General features: G+C 44.0%; 1 protein-coding gene across 4 annotated transcripts in view; it reads left to right on the top strand.

The window, feature by feature from the left end:
* The window catches only part of celsr2 (cadherin, EGF LAG seven-pass G-type receptor 2), a 61442-nt gene that overhangs the window by 40166 nt on the left and 7405 nt on the right, over nucleotides 1-13871 (top strand). For all 4 annotated transcript variants that reach the window (XM_019269474.2, XM_027279133.1, XM_027279132.1 and 1 more), the window contains exons 6-22: nucleotides 2984-3141; nucleotides 3536-3699; nucleotides 3993-4118; nucleotides 6021-6187; nucleotides 6697-6876; nucleotides 6965-7078; nucleotides 7604-7760; nucleotides 7926-8067; nucleotides 8168-8288; nucleotides 9793-9976; nucleotides 10122-10223; nucleotides 10372-10466; nucleotides 10844-11053; nucleotides 11264-11447; nucleotides 12235-12553; nucleotides 13447-13614; nucleotides 13717-13840. In XM_019269474.2, coding sequence (XP_019125019.2) covers nucleotides 2984-3141; nucleotides 3536-3699; nucleotides 3993-4118; nucleotides 6021-6187; nucleotides 6697-6876; nucleotides 6965-7078; nucleotides 7604-7760; nucleotides 7926-8067; nucleotides 8168-8288; nucleotides 9793-9976; nucleotides 10122-10223; nucleotides 10372-10466; nucleotides 10844-11053; nucleotides 11264-11447; nucleotides 12235-12553; nucleotides 13447-13614; nucleotides 13717-13840 — 2715 coding nt within the window. The remainder of the gene's footprint in view (nucleotides 1-2983; nucleotides 3142-3535; nucleotides 3700-3992; nucleotides 4119-6020; nucleotides 6188-6696; nucleotides 6877-6964; nucleotides 7079-7603; nucleotides 7761-7925; nucleotides 8068-8167; nucleotides 8289-9792; nucleotides 9977-10121; nucleotides 10224-10371; nucleotides 10467-10843; nucleotides 11054-11263; nucleotides 11448-12234; nucleotides 12554-13446; nucleotides 13615-13716; nucleotides 13841-13871) is intronic.

Genomic DNA, 13871 nt, shown 5'->3' with positions numbered 1-13871 from the left:
TTTCCAGTCAATCTTAGATCCCATATTTGTGCTGCTTGCTGCCATGCTCCTCCTCTGCAACCCCTTGTCACCCTCTGTGACAGGGAACTCATATTCCCATAATCCCCTGTAGCGGCGAGTGAGAGCAGTGTTTAATGTGGTCTTGAGTAAATATGTGCGTTCCAATCAGCGCTGACAGGACAGGGGTTTTTGTGCAGCAGAAAGACGTCCTGACAGACAGTCATTATTGGAGAGTCAACAGCCGTGACTGATGACAGCAGAGGTCAGTGAAAGGAGCGTCCAATCTGGAGCGCTGCCTGTTTCAGAGCTTTCACAGTGGAGGGAAAACCGTGGAAAAAAGCATGTCGGATGATTTCACCTTTGGCAATTCACACCGCGTGTTTGCTTGTTTCATCATCGACAAATTTGTAACAAATTGGAGCATCAGCTGAAAAGTAAAAGCCACAGTGTCTGTTTCCGTCTACTTAACATTTCAGTGTTGGAACGGAAAATGGTGAGACTTCCTGTGGGAACAGAGCTTGATAACAGGGCCTGTTATAGAAGAAGAACACTTAGTTCAGTCACCACCAAGTAATCCAGCCAGCATGATAATGATAACACTGAAACAGCTCTCATCCTGTACTTTCTGTCTGAACTCCCTGAGGTGTTATGATATGCAGATAGCCACAAAGCATGTTATGTTTTAATGCTTTATATGAGAAATATTAATAATAAATTGACATTTCATTTTAGTACAGACATTCATGCTCCCCTTAGGGTGACTTGTAATAACTTTGTGGATCCTTTTAAAAGTGTAGTGTGTCATATTTAGGGGCCTCTATTTACAGAATATAGGAACAATTGAATATAATATGCATAACTATGTTTTCATTAGTGTGTAATTACCTGAAAATAAGAATTGTAATGTCTTTGTTAAAGTTAATAAGCCTCTTTGTGCTCGTGTTCACTCTCAAGCTCACATTTTCGCTCATTGCAGCCACCGTAGTTTTTTTTAAGTTATTATTTTTTAGGGCTTTTTAGCATTTTTTTGACTCGGACAGTCACTTTGGTAAGAACTTCATACCTGGTAGGGTGTGAAAGGTGAGCCTGCAGCCACCATAGTTTGTATTGTAACAGGAGGGTGATGTGAGGCATTTGCAATCACCAACTACACCGCTAGATGCCATTGAATCCTGCACACCGGTCCTTTAATTTACCATCAGCGGGTCAAAACTTAAATTTTGAATTCATGAAAAGATATTCAGCTTCAGCTGTGTTTACAACGCCGTGCCCACATACAACCTCACAGAACTGCTGGCATGGCTTTACTAGTTTACTAGTGTGCTTTGTTTTACACCGGTGTTTACACTAGATTACATATAAAGTTTTATTATAGCCCTCTATGAACAATCACACAAATGTTTCACCACAAATGACTCAGGTGAGGTGTTGTGATAACATACAGCCAGATGGTTATTATTGGTCTAATCTCAGTCACATCACTAACACTCAGCACATTGCGATCACAAGACACAAAGTGAGCGCAGGAATGTAACTAACTGCAGCCTCACAGAGTCATATTATTAGAGGCTCATGGAGATTTAATCTAATCTACTCTATGAGAACATCATGTGAGAGAAATTTAATTGTGGCAGTGCCGTGGGGTAGAATTATATTTGTCATTACAGTACCGCCTGATGAAGTGTGTTTTGTCTTAATAGATTTCCTATGATAGGGCTGCTAAAGACGTCGCACCACCCATAGAAATATGCACTATATCTCTTTTTTCTAAATGATGGGATCAGACAGCAAAGACGAGGCAGTCAGGAAATTATCATTCCTGGAGCTCATGCAGGGATCTATTCCAGTTCAACATCACAGACAAGACAATACGCTCTTAATGTCTGTTTTCCATCCATCAGCAATGAGTCAATTCCTCGTATCATCTCTGCTCATGTAGACGAGCTAATTCCTGCTTAAATCCTGTCTGACCAGCTGACAGCTCAGCGGCCCGTCCTCGCCTGCAGGCAGTGAGGACGGTCACTGCTCGCGACACCAGCTTGAACCTACACTTAGGGTTAATATGAGCTCTGGATGACCTCAGAGAAACCGCCCGGTTTGAAAAGAGGTCACAACCTTTTATTGACAGGATCATCATTCTCTCCCCCGCAGACCCCTCCTCCTTTTGTTGCTCCCCCCCATTGATTTCTCAGACAATGAAGAAGATCCTTTGTCAACAGGGACGATGTCCTGCAGAGAGCAAGCTCTTCTCCTGTGTGTGTGTGCTTACCAGCCGCTGCCTTCAGCTCTAGCTGTTATGATATGAATTATTAAAATACTCAACAGCAACAACAACAACAACAGCGATCTAAAGATAACCCGAAATCGAACTCGAGTGTGATGCAGAAGATCATTTCTGTGGTCATTGTTCCACAGTTTCAAAGCTCCAGTTTTTAATCTGGTTTATAAAAGCTGCATACAGCTTAGCACTGGTTGATATTCCCAGAAGTTTCCATGCCGCTTTATGGATTAATCCTTTTGTCAAATGCAGCAGAATAACAGAGAGAGTTTCATGACTACATAGCCCTATTTATAAATACTGTGTGACCAAAATACTTTAGCAACTTAAAAATAGCACAGTACCTATTTTTTCTGCTGCGTTCTGATCTTTATGCTGACGACTCTCAAGTGAATTTAATACCATAGGATGATTTTCTGCTCGTCTACATTAACAGTTTTTTTGCTGTTGCTCGGCTGTGCTAAATCAAATCCTTGTGCATGGAGATGAAAACATAGATTACATTGTTAAATTCTCAGTTGGAGGGAAAGAAAAAAACACAACCAAGCCAGCAACAAGCGTTCCTCCAGATTCTCTCAATGTGCACAATACAGTCGAGGCAACGACGGCATTGTGCGTCTTTAATCCTCATTGTTTTGACCTCTCCATAAGAAAGGCGCTCCATAATTTATCTCGACATTCATGAGTTTGTCTCTCGCTCCACAGCCCATCTTAAACCAGGCCGGCCTACCGCAGGGCCCCTCGGACCAGAAGGTCGTCGTGGTGACAGTGGACAACTGTGACACCTCCGTGGCCCTCAGGTTCGGTCACATGATCGGAAACTACACCTGCTCTGCTCAGGGCAGCCAATCGGGATCCAAAAAGTAAGTCCACAGGAAGTACATCAGCAGAGTTCTTTCTTGAAGATGTTTCCTAAAGGATCTTTAGCTCATTGCCTTACATATTCCCTCATTACTCCTGTATTGACTTCAGTAATTTACTTGATTACTTTCTTTGCATTTGGCTCATTAAGAGAGAGTAAACTTGTTTTGAAATGAAGTTCCACATCTCCAGGGAGGTAGCTATGCTTTGCTTTTTTCTTTTTTTAGGGATGTTCATCCTTGTTTTCTGTTTTCATCTCTAGAGGGAAAAAATAACGCAGCATAAGTCTCTCTGTGATGAATTTTTCATGCCCCAGTCCTCCATTAGTGTTGATGATGTAAAAGCAGAGCAAAACTCGGAAATGTGAAAACATTTGTGGCTGCTTTGTTTTTTTAGATCCCTGGACCTGACCGGCCCCCTTCTCCTCGGAGGGGTCCCCAAACTCCCGGAGGACTTCCCCATCCGCAACCGTCAGTTCGTGGGCTGCATGAAGAACCTGCGCATTGACAACCAGCACATAGACATGGCCAGCTTCATCGCTAACAACGGCACTATGCCAGGTAGATTTGCAGTTTGGCATCCAAAGCTTGTCCTTTACTGTATCTCTTAAACGTGTGACTGTTTTGCAGCCAAGCAGTGTTTTATTGTTTTGACCAGCCGAGTGAGAGACTGTCAGAGGAAATAAAATAACAATGAGTATAATGAGCTCAGCAGGGAGGTCGAGTTAGTGGGAATGATCATTGTACCTGCTACGAATATTTTATTACCCTCAAACTCTTTGCCACTTTGATGAAATAATGAGGTAGAGTAGATCAAACGATGAACTTCTTTTTTCTCTCTCTCGATCCTCTAGGATGCTCTGCCAAAAGACATTTCTGCAACAATAACCCGTGTCTGAACGGAGGAACCTGCGTGAACCTGTGGGGCTCCTTCAGCTGCGATTGCCCACTTGGATTCGGAGGGCAAAACTGCGAAAGAGGTGAGTGAGCGAGTCAAGTGAAATAAAAGTGACGGGCATCAGGGCAGAGACGTGCAGACATGAGCTGAGACCTGACACAGATTTATCTGCAGCTCTTACCCGACACTGTCCGCCTCCGTCTTTGTGACCGGAGACTGAACTTGTCAGTGAGTATGAAGCTGTCGTCGAAATGAGCAGAGTGGAAACAGAAACAGGGACTCGCTGCTGCAGAAATTGCTGCATTTGCATCTGAAAATAGCAGGTGGAAGATCAGCTGTATTTTTTTGGAACACCTGACTTGATTTAAGACATTCATAACCATAAAAAGCCTGATGATTAGTACTTTTAATGCCTGATTTGTGACAGAATCAAGCTGCTCGAGGTTGAATTTTCTCTGATTTAGACGATGTTTAACCGTCTAAGACTAATTGCTTTTTGACTTCTGAAGACATACAGTAGGTTGCTTATGTTTCCTGTCCCCGCGTTCTCCAGTGTCTGTTTTTGTTCCACCTGATCCGCTGCAGCTGTTGTCTGTTGTCTGATTTATGGTTTACAGCAATTTGAGAAGAGACGGCGGAACTTAAACGACTGTAGCAAAACAACAGACCTTTTGTTTGTGGCTCGAAATAGAACGTGAAGAGAAAAGAAAAAAAAAGATTTATTTAAGTGAGCATTATTTCACACAGATCGGATATTAAAGGGAAAGTAGAGATGGATATTTAAATAAGGACGGATGTGTTGCTCAGAGCACGTCAGTGTGAGAGGAATGAGGTAGGAATGCAGCCCAGATTTCCAGAGGTGATTTAATGAGCTCTGATCACTTGAATATATTATAATCAACAGCAGTCTTGAACAATCAACAACACTGTTAGAGGTGCCTGTTTAAAATACACTTGTTTATGTATGTACAGTATGTGCACATGTGTCGATTTGATTAGTTGAATCAACATTTTGATAAGCAGTTAAAAGTTTTCCTGCTTTAATTTGATTTTTATGGGTATAACAAATAATTTCTATTCCAACCTTGTCACTTCGAGCTGTCGGAGTAAGGTCGGAGATTTTGTGAAGCTGATGATGAAAATAATCATTAGTTGCAGCCCTAGTATGGCCAACATGTACAAGAGGTAACGAGGTACTGCTCACACAGTACTAATTATCAGAAAGTTAATCAGGCACAGTTTGTGGATTTGTTTCCGTCTTCTTCTTCCTTTTTTTGCGGTTTCTCTCATTGCATCCCACGGTACATCAAGGTTTATCCACCATCACTAATCAATCATTTCGATCGGGTGATTTTCTTCTCTTTGTACAGAGAACGCAAACTGTTTCACGCCGGGCAGAGTGTCCTTTCGTGTCACTCTGCTGACGTGTGAAAGAGCCAGAAAGCTTCTCCCAGACCTCAGAGTGCACAGACTAAAACACCCTTCTGCTTAAAAACTACATTTGAAATTAAATTTTTGCCACAACACTAAAAGAGAAGTTTAAAGAGCCCCTCCAGACATGTTTTAAATAATAATAAAAAATGCTTTGAATAATAATTTATGCCTTCCCCCTCCTGCAGATGAATGTGAAAACAGCTTTCTGGCGTAGAACTCTGCATATACATCCGTCTGCACAGGAAAGCTCAAACATCACAGCTCTAATCATATGCTGTTTTCAATTTTTTTACCTCAGCACCCTTGTATTTTGTTCCCCTGAATTATCAGTGCAGGTTTTGGTTTGTAAAGCCTTTATGGGTACACCTGACTTCAGACAGATTACTGAAGTAAAACGTCTTTATGTCTGAAAGGTTTTGGACGTGATCAGAGAACATGCTGGTCTTTACTGATGACTCACTGCTTTTGAAACTCTCTCCCCTCATTTATCTGCATCACTCCCCTCCAACTTCTTACATTTCATCTGCTTTTTAACCTCTCTTTGTCGCAGTTATGACCAGCCCACAGCGTTTCCTGGGCAACAGCCTGTTGCAGTGGAACAACATGGCAGCGCTGGCCTCCGTCCCCTGGCATGTCGAGCTGATGTTCCGCACACGTCAGGCCAGCGCTACGCTGCTGCACATCTCGTCCGGACAGCAGCACAACCTCACACTGCAGGTGAGGGCAGCGCACCTTTTTATCTCGTGCACGTGGATACAGGTCACAAGGTCACATCTGTTCGGCAAGGAGCAATCCTGCAACAGAGAGTGAAAACAAGCGTGTGAAGTCCTCACCTGAAGTTTCAAACGGATAAAACACTGCAGGACTGAGGCTCCACCTGTTGGCCATCTGAGTTGCAGCAGCGTCTCTGAATATCAGAGGATGTTGAGACAAAACTGATCTGACGCTCATTGTAACGTCAGAGGCATCTTTGGCCCTGTGTTTGAATACTTTCCGAGCTCGTCTAGACTGACGCCTCTTTGATTTTACATAATCTATTTCCAGCTCTGCAGACCAATTCAAGGTTTGAACTTTGATAGTAGAGTGTGCACAGTCAGTGCTGGATGTTTCTGTTCATCGTGCGATACAGTGCTGGTTCTTGGTGGTCTTTTATCTCCTCTGTTATTGAACATGGGCTCTTTGTCTCTCCTGCTGTTTCTCGGCTCTCTCTCTCCCCGGCTTTGTAGCTCCGTGGGGGGAGTGTGTTGATGGGGCTGCACAGAGGGGAAGACTCGACGCTCTCCCGCGTGGAGGAAGTGCTGGTGAACGATGGCGACTGGCATCATTTGCAGCTGGATATCAGCAGTCTGGGGGGAGCATCGAGCCACCACAAAGCAGTGTTGTCTTTAGATCAGGGACTCTACCTGGTAAGTTTTACCCCAATCAATGTAAATCACCATGAGTTAAATTCTTGTAGTTTTGCAGCTCTGAAGTCTGCGTCGTGCACCTTTTCAGGCCAGTATGGAGGTGGACGGGAAGCTGCGAGACTCCAAGCTGAAGACTGTGAGCGTTGGTGGTTTTGCAAGGCCTGATGGGAAAGTTCAGCACGGCTTCCGTGGCTGCATACAGGTCCGTCCCTTCAGCAGCTCATCTATAAAGCACTGTTTTAGTGTTTTGCAGATCAAAATGCGTATAGATTTGAATTTCTAATTGAATAAATCATTTTCTCAGATGTTTAAATTACATATAAACGTTGTTTTAATGACTGTGTCTCAAGGTAAAGCAAACTCGACCTACTTCTAACACAAAAATATGCCTTTTGAATTGAGAATCATGCTCTCTCAGCAGTGTTTGAAAAGGGTTTATTGAGCTCCTGGTGGAGCGCAGGAAGACATCTACTGCATAAAATATACACAGACTGGTATCTCAAAGTGTTTTTCAGACAGCCTTTGCATTTGCAGCACATTCCCGGGGCTTCTGCAACAGAAAACTTATTCTTTCACATATTTTGAGCATCTCACTTATTAAAAAAAAAAACCCACCACATCCGAGAGCCCTGTAGTGAATGCAAATATATTCACAATATCTGTAAAGTGTGTTGTGCTTCTGTGGATTTTTGTACACACGTTTATTTTTTGGTTTGGTTGGTTGCAGGGTCTTCGTGTGGGCGGAGCGCTTAGTCTGTCTCAGGCGAGGAAGGTGAATGTGGAGCCGGGCTGCAGCGTGCCCGACCCCTGCAGCTCCAACCCATGTCCTGTCAACAGCTACTGCAGCGACGACTGGGACAGCTACTCCTGCAAATGCCTCGCTGGTCAGTCTGCTTACATGATTGATTGCAGGGCTGGAGGGTCACTTAAAAATGTCAAAACCCTTCAGTCCTCATCCTGTAAATATGAATTTAAGCCATGTAACAGATGTTTATGTCTTTAATTGCTCAACTGTAACTTGTTTTTCTTTGTTTCACCTCTTCTCACAGGCTACTATGGCACCAACTGCACTGATGTTTGCTCATTAAACCCCTGTGAGCACGACTCAACGTGCACCAGGAAGCTGAGCTCCTCTCGTGGTTACACCTGTGACTGCCGCAGCAACTACTTTGGCCATTACTGCGAGAAAAAGTACATTTTTTTTCACATTCACATCAAACTACGTCTGTGACGTCTGCGTCCGTTTGTGTCTTCAGCACTCTGCAATGTGATCTAATGTGTGCCTCTACAGGACTGACTTGCCCTGTCCCAGAGGCTGGTGGGGTCACAAGACCTGCGGACCCTGTAACTGTCAGACAGAGAAGGGCTTCGACTCTGACTGCAACAAGACGAGTGGAGAGTGTCGGTGCAAGGTGAGAGCGCCGTCATCACATGGTAACGGACAGACAAGTATGATGGCGTGTGATAAAAATAGATGTCTAAAGCTGTGTCTCTTTATTGATCCAACACTGAGGAGCTCACAATATACAAGGTGGATAAGAAAATACTGTTCGCTCTCACAAGTTGAAAGCCCAGAGTTAGAAGCGAGTCCAAACTGATTCACTCATTCAGCCACGTCTCTGTGATGCTACACTCTCCATTCTCCCCCTCTGCAGCCTGCTTAGCCTCATGAGCTCCTCCATCTTACTGGGGAGAGAGCTCACGTTCCCCATGATAACAGATGGTACCCATGGTTTGTACCATCTTTTCTCACTCCAGATCCAGCTCAGCATCCCCGCCTACTTTCTCCTCACTTGAGCAGCAGCAGGATACTAATAACATACGATATGCTCTACACGAGTAAACGAGAAACAAATGTGCTGAACTGTTTTGCATTTTACAACAGAGACAATGTTTTCCCAGAGATTAAATACTTAATCTAATTAACTGTTTTCCAAGATATTTTTGGAGCTGCCTCATCACCGTCTGCAGTCTGTCTGTACTTCTCTCAGTTTTCCTGAAAGAGAGCATGAACAAAACAAAAGAAAAACAACCTGAGATGAACATAAAAACTCCAAAAGGTCTCAAGGATGAAATGTAAATCATCAGTTTTGTCCACTTTTCAACAAATGTATCCTCCTAGTGATGGTAAATGGACTGTACTTGTTTAGCACATTTCTAGTCTTCTGAACACTCAAGGTGCTTTTACACAACATATCTCGTTCACACACTGACAGCAGTGGCTGCCATGCAAGGTGCCAACCTAATCATTCATACATATTCACACACCGATGGCACAGCCTTCAGCAGCAATTTGGGGTTCAGTATCTTGCCCGAGGACTCTACAACTGGAGGAGCAGAGGATCAAACTACTGATCATTTGAGTAGTTATTAGGATGACCCACTTTACCTCCTAATTTAATTTTTTCTCATTTAATTTTTTATTTGTTTAGAGTTTAGAAATGTCTGACAACTAAAACTTAACTGGGTCCATTGTTGCACAGGTAACATGGTGATATCAACCCTTTCACATAGCATCGATGGATTTGATCATTTAAAGCATTTAAAGCACTCCTGATCAACAATTATCTCAATATTTAGCATTGTTTCATTCTCAGCAGGTCACAGCATGAACTCACAAATCGAGCACATTTCGTCTGCGTACTGACTTTTTAGGAACACCTTTAATGGTGTCACTTTCACACTGCTTAGTCGGCGTGCAGTCTGACATTGTGTCACCAGAAAAAACTTAGGCGGGAACATAATTAAGCAGCTTGTCCTTCAGCATCCAGATGTTCTTGAACAAGCAGCTGCAGCTTGTCAAAGCCTTCAAGGTGTGAATGTGCGTGGATACATGAAAACGAGGGGAGGCTGGTGCTGGGGATAATTGATTACAATAAAAAATAGTTAATCAGCACTTTCTTTCTCTGTTTCCAGGACAACCACTACCGTCCTGAAGGCAGCGACACCTGCCTGCTGTGTGACTGCTACCCGGTCGGCTCTTTCTCCAGAGCGTGTGACCGAGAGAGCGGTCAGTGTCAGTGTAAACCCGGCGTCATCGGACGGCAGTGTGACCGCTGCGACAACCCGTTCGCTGAGGTTTCTATTAACGGCTGCGAAGGTCAGAACACGTCATATTATTACTGTGATGCTTAATTTATAATCCCTGCTTCATTACAGCGACAAATGTATGAAATCATTTTCCATTTTTATCCTCATCATCTCCCTCTGTCTCTCTCCTCTCCTTCCTGCTCCATCTCTCTCAGTAATCTATGACAGCTGCCCTCAGGCCATCGAGGCTGGGATCTGGTGGCCCAGGACTAAGTTTGGTCTCCCCGCAGCAGTTCCCTGTCCCAAGGGAACGCTCGGTATGATGGTTTTTCAGGCAGCTCGTCAAATTACCATATAATAATGGCAATATATGAAACTCGCCTCAAGCCGTGTCTCAGCTGCAGTCTATTCCTCACCTCTCATGCGATCACTCTCTCTCTCTCTCTCTTTCTGTCTCCTTCTCAGGCACAGCGATCCGCCACTGTGATGAGCACAAAGGCTGGCTGCCTCCAAATCTCTTCAACTGTACCTCTGTTACCTTCAGCAAGCTGAAGGCCCTGGTGTGTAGCTTCAGTCTCTGTCAGCTTTAAAAAAAAAAATGAACCATTGAAACACATTTGTAAAGATGTGATATGATTTACACAAACAAAAAGCGCTTGGAGAAGGTCAGAAGGTCACCAGATTCATTAGTATTTCTATTACACCGAAGAGATATGTCACAAATTTAATGGCCAAGTGTCTCACGGTGCAGCTGCAAGAAAAGTCACGGGGGTCCTCAAAGTAATGAGGATACATCCTCTGGGAATCGCTCTACAGAATGTCACAGATATTCAGCCGATACTTGTTGAGATATTTCAGTTCAAGAGCAACACAAAATGTTTCACCAGCGAAGCATCTTCATGTTACTAAATGGTTGTTTTCCGTTCCTTCTCTTCAGTCTGACAAGTTTTCCCGTAACGCATCGCTTCTGGACTCTGGACACGTTCAGCAGACTGCAGCCATGTTGGCCAACGCCACCTTGCACACAGAGAAATACTACGGCAGCGACGTTAAAGTAGCCTATCGGCTCACGCAGAGTCTGCTGCAACACGAGAGCAGCCAGCAGGGCTTCAACCTCACGGCCACGCAGGATGTCCACTTCACTGAGGTGAGCTGTACATGCAGGATGTAACAAAACAGAGACAATAGCTTGTTTCAGCTTTTGCAGTAAACAAAAATTGGTGTAAAAACAGGAAGCCAGTCCTGCCTGGTGGGACTTCACAGCCTTCCATGTTGCATCTGCAGGGAACACATCACACTTCATTTCACTCTCCGCTGTGGCCTCCTGTCACACTGAACTCTCGCTGTTTCCTGACAGAATTTAGTCCGTGTGGGCAGCGCCATCCTGTCTCCAGATACGCGTCTACACTGGGAGCTGATCCAGCACTCGGAGGGCGGCACGGCAGCACTGCTGCGCCACTATGAGGAATACGCAAACACACTGGCACAGAACATGAGGAAGACCTACCTCAGCCCCTTCACCATCGTCACACCTCACATAGGTGAGCATTTTACCTTTGGCATGTGAGATGGGACACGCTGACAACCATTACAGGCTGGAGAGCTTCTTAACTGGGGGTCAAATAATTGGATTATTATTTGTTTTACAGCATATAAAGATCGTAATGCAGCACAGGATGACGTTGGCACAAATATGGGCACATAACAGTAACTCGCAAATAAATAAGACAAACCAACTTCTTTTTATGTTTTTGTCCTAATATAAATTAAGAAATTAGACTAAATTTCTTTTATAATTACTAATCCTTATGAACAGAAAGATTAAAAGTTGAATTAATATAAACCATTCAGCAGAATCATGCTTCAAGCAGCAATATTTACATTTATTCAGACCACAGTCTGTGTTCAGGACAGCAACTAATGATTATGTTCAATAATCTGATTATTTTCTTGATTCATTGTTGGTTTATTAAATGTAAAACCAATATTAACCAATATATAAAACCAAATATTCAATTTATTATCACAGCAAACAAAAAAAAATATCAATCATGCTGTAAACCATCAAATGTTGTAACATTAATCAAGAAAGAAGTAAGAGCGTCCCTCCTATCAGCACAGCACAGTTTTCAGAAAGAACAGAAACAAATATAATTAGATTTTAAATAAAATAAATAATATTTTCTACCAGAAATAAATTCATGCCGGCGGCTTTGAAGCAGCTTCTCTATCTCAAAGCCGCATTAGCAGGGTGGCTGTTTGTCGTCACTTAAAGCAGCTTCTTCTCTTCTCTCCTCTGACTCTGCCTCTCTGTGTTTTCCCTCACAGTCATCTCTGTGGATCGTCTGAAAAAGATGAATTTTGCCGGAGCCAAACTCCCGCGGTACCAGTCCCTGAGGGGCCCCCGTCCTGCGGACCTGGAGACAGCCGTCACGTTGCCCGACTCGGTCTTCCAACCACCTGTAGACACCAAAGGCCACAGACACCTGGATGTCTTCCCAGAGTCCTCGCTGAGGAATCGCTCAGCCAACAGGAAGCGACGCCACCCGGACGACAGCCAGCAGGACGCCATCGCCAGTGTGATCATCTTCCACAGCCTGGCCTCGCTGTTACCAGAGAGCTACGATCCTGACAAGAGAAGTCTGCGGTAAGAACGATTGAAAGACTCACCTCTCATCACCTTGAGAACAGTGAAGCATGGCGGCATCATGCTGTGAGGATGTTTTTAAACAGTAGGAACCTGGAGACCAGTCTGAATTGAAGGAATGATGGATGGTGCTAAATACAGGGAAACCGCTTTCAGTCTGCCAAAGATTTGAGCACGGAGGTTCACCTTCCAGCAGGGCAATGACCCTAAGCAAACTGCTAAAGCAAACACTCGAGTTGGTTTAAGGGGAAACATTTAAATGTCTTGGAATGGCCGAGTCAAAGCTCAGACCTCCAACTGAGAATCTGTGGTAAGGTTGCTGTACACCAGCAGAACTCATCCAACGCTGAAAGATGCTGGAGCAATGTTGCCTTGAAGATGATGAGCTAGATGTACCGAGCTTATAGAAACATACACAAAGAGATGCTGCAAAAGGCGGCTCTACAAAATATCGTCTTTGGGAAGTGGGAAAACTTATACATGCTCAAAATTTCTGTTTTGCCGAGGCATGTTGTGTAAATCAAATGATATAAACCCCCCAAAAAATCGATTTTATTTCAGGTAAGACAACAAAATAGGAAAAATGCCAAGAGCAGTGAATACTTTTGCAAGCCACTCTACATGAACATGAGCGCTGCAGTTCATTTTTCGCCCCCACATGCGTCATCCTGCTGCTTTAAATAGTCTCTGGCGCCCCAAATATATATTTGAATACACTGCTGAAGATAGTGCCCAATGCCGTTTCCTTTATTTAAAGCATAATAAAAAGGAAAACTTAATGTTTGTGTCAGTTTTTTAAGATTCAAATCTGGCTGTGGAAATGAAAACAAAAATACTCTATCATGACAGACAATCCTTTAACGGTGATGTGATTTTTATTTTTTTGTCATCAGGGTGCCAAAGCGTCCTGTCATCAACACGCCGGTGGTCAGTATCACGGTCCACGACAATGACGAGCTGCTGCAGCACACGCTGGACAAACCCATCACGGTGCAGTTCCGCCTGGTCACCACAGAGGAGCGCTCTAAACCCATCTGCGTCTTCTGGAACCACACAATACTGTGAGCACAACAACACAAACGCACACACACACACACACAGAGGGGATGATGAAACTGGATGAAGTCCTCACACTGTCCTCCTGTCCTTGTATTTCTCTTCAGGGCTGGGAACGGCGGCTGGTCAGCGAAAGGCTGCGAGGTGGTTTTCAGGAACAGCACCCACATCAGCTGTCAGTGTTATCACATGACCAGCTTCGCCGTGCTCATGGACATCTCCAGGAGGGAGGTGAGTGACACTTCATCTTTTTAGCTTTGCC

Source organism: Larimichthys crocea, chromosome VI (assembly GCF_000972845.2).
Source record: "Larimichthys crocea isolate SSNF chromosome VI, L_crocea_2.0, whole genome shotgun sequence".
NCBI lineage: Eukaryota > Metazoa > Chordata > Actinopteri > Sciaenidae > Larimichthys > Larimichthys crocea.
Note: the sequence above shows the minus strand (reverse complement) of the source record. Positions and strands in the feature narration are given on the sequence as shown.